The 7,287-nt window shown below is 37.4% G+C and overlaps 1 protein-coding gene across 1 annotated transcript; it reads left to right on the plus strand.

Annotated features, from left to right (window-relative positions):
* Nucleotides 1–1,172: 1,172 nt before the first annotated feature.
* Nucleotides 1,173–2,641, plus strand: LOC125191382. Its single transcript, XM_048088927.1, has 4 exons — nucleotides 1,173–1,433; nucleotides 1,539–1,910; nucleotides 2,198–2,331; nucleotides 2,514–2,641. Exons 2-4 carry the CDS (start codon nucleotides 1,807–1,809, stop codon nucleotides 2,582–2,584), a joined length of 309 nt encoding a protein of 102 aa, XP_047944884.1. The 5' UTR covers nucleotides 1,173–1,433; nucleotides 1,539–1,806; the 3' UTR covers nucleotides 2,585–2,641.
* Nucleotides 2,642–7,287: the final 4,646 nt, after the last annotated feature.

Below are 7,287 nucleotides of genomic sequence, written 5' to 3' on the forward strand. Positions count from 1 at the left end.
AGTACGGGGTACTCAGTGAACACATTGCCGAAAGATACACATATAAGAAAAAGTTATTATCGTGCCATCACAGTAACACACGGGGGTTTTCTTAAAGGCCCGAGCTTACTAAGTTCATTTTCATAAAGTTCGCTTGATCAAGCTAAGTTCATTCCATCAATCCGCCATATCTGATAGTTCATTGTGTGTCGGGAAGGTGGCCACCTTCCACGATCACATTGACCGGCCAACCCTTACGATGACTCACGGTCCATTCCTTTGTGTACACTAACTCGAATAGGATCTTGGTCCTATTGGAGCCGAATTCGTTCCATTCATTCATTCATTTGGCATCGCCAAGCAGATAGGCATCATAAAACAAATAATTTATGGCACGATAACATTTTAAAATTAAAAAGTAAGTGCAATTTTATCAAACAAAAATCATTTCATATATTTGATAATTTTTATCCACACTTAATGTGTTGGATATAAAGCCCACCTCAAAGCTTCCAAGTAAAACTCTACAAAAGCTCGACCTTGGGTAATCAAACTCCGCGAACACGCCCTTCTTGAAAGAGTATAATGATTTAAATTAGTTTTTATGAACATACATAAGGTGCATGACATGAAATGATCCTACATGTAGTATGCGTCCTACGTTCGGGGTTCGATCAAGATAACTTCATTCCACTTAAAAAGTGGATTTATATTTCATAAGAGACCTTAAAATTTATTACTTGAGAGATGGTTCATTTAGCTCCTACATTCTTAACTTCACGAAATTAAGTAAGGAGGGAAAGATATTAATTAATCATAAGATTAATTATTTAAAAGCTTCAAACATTTCAAGAAATATTAATCCAAAATTAAGAGATAAGGTTCATTTTATTACTTATGCTTCAAAGCCCAAAATTCTCATTTCCTCTAAATTCTTTGGCCCAAGATAAACATAATTAAAAGACCATCTTGCAAATAAATAAATTACTTGGCCCAAAGGGGAGGCCCAAAGAAAGAAAAAAAACAAAAGGAACCCTAGAAGAACAAAAATCAGATTTCCTCTCCCCCCTTCTTTTCTTCTTCACAGCGGCGCCCCTCCCCCCTTCTCCTTCTCTCCTGCCCAGCCGGCCATGGCGTCGCCGGCGAGCGACGCCGGCCGGCCAGCCTGCCTCTCGTCTCTCTCTCAAAATCTCCATCCAACCGTTCCCTATCTCGCGGCTCCTCCCTCTCTCTCGGTCTCACTCTCGGTTTCTCTCTCTCTCTCTTCTACTCCGCCGGGTTCAGCCACGGCGCTGCCGGCGAGGGCGCCGACGCGTTTCCTCTCTCTCTCAGTCTCGCTTTCTCTCGGTCTCGCCTCAGCCGCCTTGGCGTCGCCAGCGAGCGACGCCGGCCGCCGGCCGTGTCTGCCTCCTCCTCTCCTCGTCGCCCGTTCACCTCCAACCTCCGCCGTCCAGGTACTTCTTCTTCTTCCCTCCTTCCCTTCATCCTTTCACCTCACACACTAAGTTTATGGACGTTCGAACATACACACATACTTCTTACTCTCGGTTTGATTTCAGGCGCCAATTCGCCCAGTGAGGGGAGAAGGGTGTAGCGGGGTTCCTTTCGGGGTAGCTGCGGCGTCGTGGGTGGCTGCCGGAGGCAGCAGCGATGGCGGTGGCTGCTGGGGACAGCAGCGGGGCGGCTGGCTGCCGGAGACAGCAGCGGGGCGGCGGTGGCTGCTCCGAGGGCAGCGAGGCGGGGGTGGCTGTTTTCGGTGGCTCGGTGTTTTCATGAACTCTAAAGAGCTAAGTCCACATTTTCATCTTATGCTCGATATTAACTTGGATGAGAGAGTTCGTGGTTTCAAGAATGACAACATGTTTTGGTGTTCAAGTCTATAGGTTTAAACATATGATAGCTAAGTTATTGTTTGAACCAAAGGAATTTAGGTATGTGCATAGATAGTCTTATGTTCAAGGTACCTAGTTCTTGTTTTAAAAAAAGTGAGCAATGTTTGGTCTATTGATATTGGTATGAGAAGGGAATGTTTGAATGAATCGCTATCATGGTGTGATCGAATTTAATCAATTGTGATGTAAAATCTAGAGAATTTAACATGGTGAAAGAAAGTTACCTTGAAGAAGTGGAGGTGGTGACAAGAGACTTTATTTCCTTTGCTTGAAACTTTCCAAATCCTCACTTGAATGAAATTTGATGGTGTAGTGTTTCTTTGTAGTGGAATAAAAGATTTCAAGGATGAGATGAGTGTAGTATTTATAGAAGAATTGATGCATAGGAAGAACATGGGTAAAAGCTTGATTCATGGAGGAATTATATTGCCCAATGGTTATGGACTTCTTGCCAAATGTGGTAAGTTGTCACTTCAATCATTTGTCATGCCAAAAATGGCAAGAATATTATGTCTTGTCGTCTAAAAAGGCGTGAGCCGTCGTTGGAGAACGTGAGCCGCCGTTGGATAAGCGTGTTTGATGTGATTTGATTTCGTCGATTGTCTCGTCTTGATTTAACGTGCTTCTTATCCATTCGTGTAGGTATCGGGGTTCAAGACGTGGCTATTGCGCAGGATCCGGAGAGCATGGAGAGTATTTATTTTTATTATTAACTCTATTCAAACGTTGAACTCGTGTACGAACCTTTATTTTGAACTCGGTCTTCACAAACGGACTTTTAATTCCCTGACCACGAGAAAGGCCTCCCATTGGTCAAACTCTTTGAACTTCAATTCTTTGTCGGGGTACTGGGCCAAGGCTCGTTTCTTCACATCATCCTCAGACATGCCGCTGGTTGCCATGCGCATGTTGTTTTGGTAGAGGGCGGCAAAACGACTGAGCTTAGGCCTCAACCGAAGCCACTGTTTCCGGCATTGCTCGGAAGTGCGAGGCTTCGCCCTAGACGGTTTGCATATGCGGTAGGCCTCACTAATGCGAAGCCACAATTGGTCAACATACTGGTTCGGCCCGACATAGGGATCCTCTACTACACCGACCCAGGCCTTCGCATGCGCGGAATTTTCCCACACGGTCCAGATCGTCCTCCTCTCCTCCGCCTCATCCTCACCCTCCTCCTCTGCCCCCGTATTCGAGGAAGCGCTCGGGACATTGCCCTTGCCCCTACCTCCGCCCCTGGTCTTGCCCTTGCCTTTGCTCCTGCCCCTTGCAACAGGCTCCGCCTCATCGGGAGTCTCACGGATCGGCGATAGCCCCAACTCCGCTCCCATCTCCTCAAAAGAGAAAGTCTCGATGCCGGCATACTGAGTCTCCGGAACAGTACTAGGGGAATCGTCGGCCAACAAATCTATATGTGGACGATAGACAGATTCCCTAGGCGTCCTCGGGCTGTTGTGCTGCATCGACCCACCCACCGCCATATTTGGCGACGTACAACCCATCCCCACTGCTCCGGGCATCATCCCACCAACCCCCGCCATATTTGACGGCATACCGCCCATCCCCGCTGCCCCTGACATCATCCCACCCACCCCCGCCATATTTGACGGCGTACCGCCTATCCCCGCTGCCCCGGGCATCATCCCACCCATCTGACTCATCCACTGGAACATATTGTAGAACATTTGGGGAGTCATCCCCGCCATCCCCGCCATCTGGGGATTCATCCCCGCAAATTGGGGATCCATCCCCGCAAAGTTTCCCTCTGTTCCGGTGGGAATCGTGGGTGTGTTTCCTCCGCTCGTGGTGGGGGAATTTCTATTGTACTCCATTGTAGTAGAAATAAAATTTTAGATTTAGAGACCAAACGAGGGCCACTCATTTTTCTTAATCTTATGGTTATGATTAATTTATAATTAATTTAATATTTTATTAAATAAAAACATTTTTTTTATTTTTATTTTATTTTTTAGATTTTATTTAATTTTTTTAAAAAAAATTTGAATTTTTTTTGAATTTTTTTTTAGTTTTTTTTTTAATTTTTTTTTATTCGATAAAAACTTGCTGGAGTAAATAATGAACTATATTCACTACATAATGAACTAAATGAATGTATGTTATGAACTTATTACTTCATTCAGTCATGCTATTACTTCATTCCGTTAGCTTATTACTTCATTTATTCATGCTATTACTTCATTCTATTAGTTTATTACTTCATTCTGTTAGTTTATTACTTCATTCAATCATGCTATTACTTTATTCCATTAGTTTATTACTTCATAATGTGTTATGACATAATTATCTTTCAGTTGGGTTTAGGGTTATTACTTCATTCCGTTAGTTTATTACTTCATTCAGTCATGTTATTGTTATGAGCTTATTACTTCATTCAGCCGTGCTATTACTTCATTCCGTTAGTTTATTACTTCATTTATTCATTCTATTACTTCATTCTGTTAGTTTATTACTTCATTCCGTTAGTTTATTACTTTATTCAGTCATGCTATTACTTCATTCCATTAGTTTATTACTTCATAATGTGTTATGACATAATTATCTTTCAGTTGGGTTTAGGGTTATTACTTCATTCCTTTAATTTATCACTTCATTCAATCATGTTATTACTTCATTCTATTTGTTTAGTACTTCATTCCGCTAGTTTATTACTTCATTCAATCATGTTATTACTTCATTCCGTTAGTTTATTACTTCATTCAGTTATGTTATTACTTCATTTCATTAGTTTACTACTTCATTTCATTAGTTTATTACTTCATTTTATTATTTTATTACTTCACAATGTGTTATGACATAATAATCTTTCAGTTGAAGTAAATTCAGTATATAATGAATGCGAAAAATTACTTCATAACTTACATTCATTTAGTTCATTATGTAGTGAATATAGTTCATTATTTACTCCAGCAAGTTTTTATCGAACAAAAAAAAATTCTAAAAAATTTTTTTAATTTTTTTTTAAAATTTTTTTTTAAAAAAAATTAAAAATTTTAAAAAAATAAATTAAAAACGTTTTTATTTAATAAAATATTAAATTAATTCTAAATTAATCATAATCATAAGATAAAGAAAAATGAGTGGCTCAAATTTAGTCTCTAGTTCGGTCTTTAAGAAGGGTTCGACACTGATCACAATATAGAGAGTTGTGATCAATGTCGAACCAATTTTAAAGACCGAACTAGAGACCAAATCTGGGCCATTAGATCTAGTATTTTTGATGAGATGTGCTGCTGTGAAAAATTTTTTCTGCTTCATTACTAGCCCATTTTACTTCATTGTATAGGTTTATTACTTCATTCTGTACATAATACCTTGAAACTACAACATGTTTTTACTTGCTTCCAGTAGGTTTTGAAATGATTCAACATATGCTTCATTCAAATTCATTGACGTGGGTTTTTGCTTGATTAACATTTAAAAATGCAATTTATTCAAGTGAGTTTATTACTTCATTCAGAAACGTTATTACTTCATTAGATAAGATTTTTACTTCATTCCAGTAGGACTTCAAATGCTTCTACACATACTTCATTCCAATAATTTATTACATTATTCCATGTGTTTATTAAACCATATTAGTGTCATGGCGGTGGTGATAGATATTGTAGAGAGAAAGAACGGCACGCGACGGCGAAACCACATTTACGTACTAGAATGAAGTAAAAGCCTACTAGAATGAAGTAAAAACCTACTAGAATGAAGTAATATATTCTGGACGAAGTTAAATCTTCGTAACATGTTAGCATGACTTATTTACCTTCGGATGAATTAAAATAGGCTCGTGATGAAGGCGAAAATAATTATAAATTTCTGTATCTTATCCATAAAAAACTAGATCTAAAAGCCCTAATTTGGTAGGGTTCGGTGGTTCGGTCTTTAAGAGTGGATTTGTGGATAATGGGACTCTATAGATATATATATATATATATATATATATATATATATATATATATATATATATATATATATATATATAGGGTTGCGTTAGTGTGCTAACTAATTTACAGTAATAACTAATAACTTTCAATATTGTGCATTAAAATTATCAACACAAAGACATAATTATATCAATACAACATGTAAATTTAAAATGTCAACACAAAGACATAAGTTTATCAGCACAAGAAGATTGATAAATTTATGTCTTTGTGTTGATGTTTTTAATATACAAAATTGATATTAGTTATTAGTTATTACCATAACTTAGTTAGTATTTGATCACACACCTATATATATATATATATATATATATATAGGGGTGCGTTAGGCTCCTTTGCACCCTAAGTGTCCTATTTCCTTCTTAATCTCAGCCCTTGGATCCTTGAATTGGATGGTTGTGATCAATGCATTATTAGTCTATAATGTTGCATTATTAGCCGCTGTGCATTATTAGAATGAAAATGTGCATTATTAGTCTATAATGTTGCATTATTAGCCGCTGTGCATTATTAGAATGAAAATGTGCATTATTAGTCTATAATGTTGCATTATTAGCCACTGTGCATTATTAGAATGAAAATGTGCATTATTAAATGACACGTGACATTAATCTAACCGTCAGATGACAAAATCGTGGGGCTAGGATTAAGAAGGAAAAAGGACAAAAGATATGAAAAGTATTTGAATACATCCCTATATATATATATATATATATATATATATATGGGAGTGCTCAAATCAATAACCCAATTTATGTCAAAGATCCATGCAAATCTCATCCATTCAATTTATTAATCTAATGTCCTGTATTTTGCCACGTGGAATTGCTGAAAATTATTAAAAAAATCAAAAAGGGCATATATGGGAGATTACATATTGGACGGTTATTTGCAATCCCTTAATTCTCTCATTATTCAGACTAGTACGTGATTTTAGTTTTAATCAACTTCAAGATTAGTTACCTTAATTAATTTATTCACATTATTATATATATTTCAAATACAGATCACAACATAGACATTCTTTCATTTACCATTTCTTATTGTATTAAAATGAATTCTACACTGATATTTTATACTGGTATCTTGGTATCCATTATTGGTCAACCAAGTATATAATTCCATATTACTAAGCTGTAACGACTTACATTATTGATAATGTAGATTTACATTATTTAAGATAACAAACTTTTATACATGACGAATATGTTATATTGTAACATAATCTGTTAAATAATGTAACATGTTCCACGAATAATGTCTACACAGAAAATAATATATACATTACAGTTGCAATACTAAACGGAGTACAAAATCTTGCTACATTGTTCATGTTCTCCTAAAATAGAGTACGTCATCCCTCTTTCGACGACCTCCGTCCCCTACATCCTCTACATCCATCTCCTCAAGGTAATCGTCAAAGTCATCTTCATAATCTACTCTTGTCCTCTACGACCCTG

This window comes from Salvia hispanica, chromosome 5 (assembly GCF_023119035.1).
Source record: "Salvia hispanica cultivar TCC Black 2014 chromosome 5, UniMelb_Shisp_WGS_1.0, whole genome shotgun sequence".
Classification (NCBI taxonomy): Eukaryota; Viridiplantae; Streptophyta; class Magnoliopsida; order Lamiales; family Lamiaceae; genus Salvia; species Salvia hispanica.

Excerpts from the sequence above, each read along its gene's own strand:
- LOC125191382 (XM_048088927.1), top strand. The coding sequence starts at position 1,807 with ATGAGAGAGTTCGTGGTTTCAAGAATGACAACATGTTTTGGTGTTCAA. Across the intron at positions 1,911-2,197 it reads TTTGAACCAAAGGAATTTAG|TGGAATAAAAGATTTCAAGG; the intron begins GTATGTGCATAG and ends GTTTCTTTGTAG. Across the intron at positions 2,332-2,513 it reads TGGACTTCTTGCCAAATGTG|GTATCGGGGTTCAAGACGTG; the intron begins GTAAGTTGTCAC and ends CCATTCGTGTAG.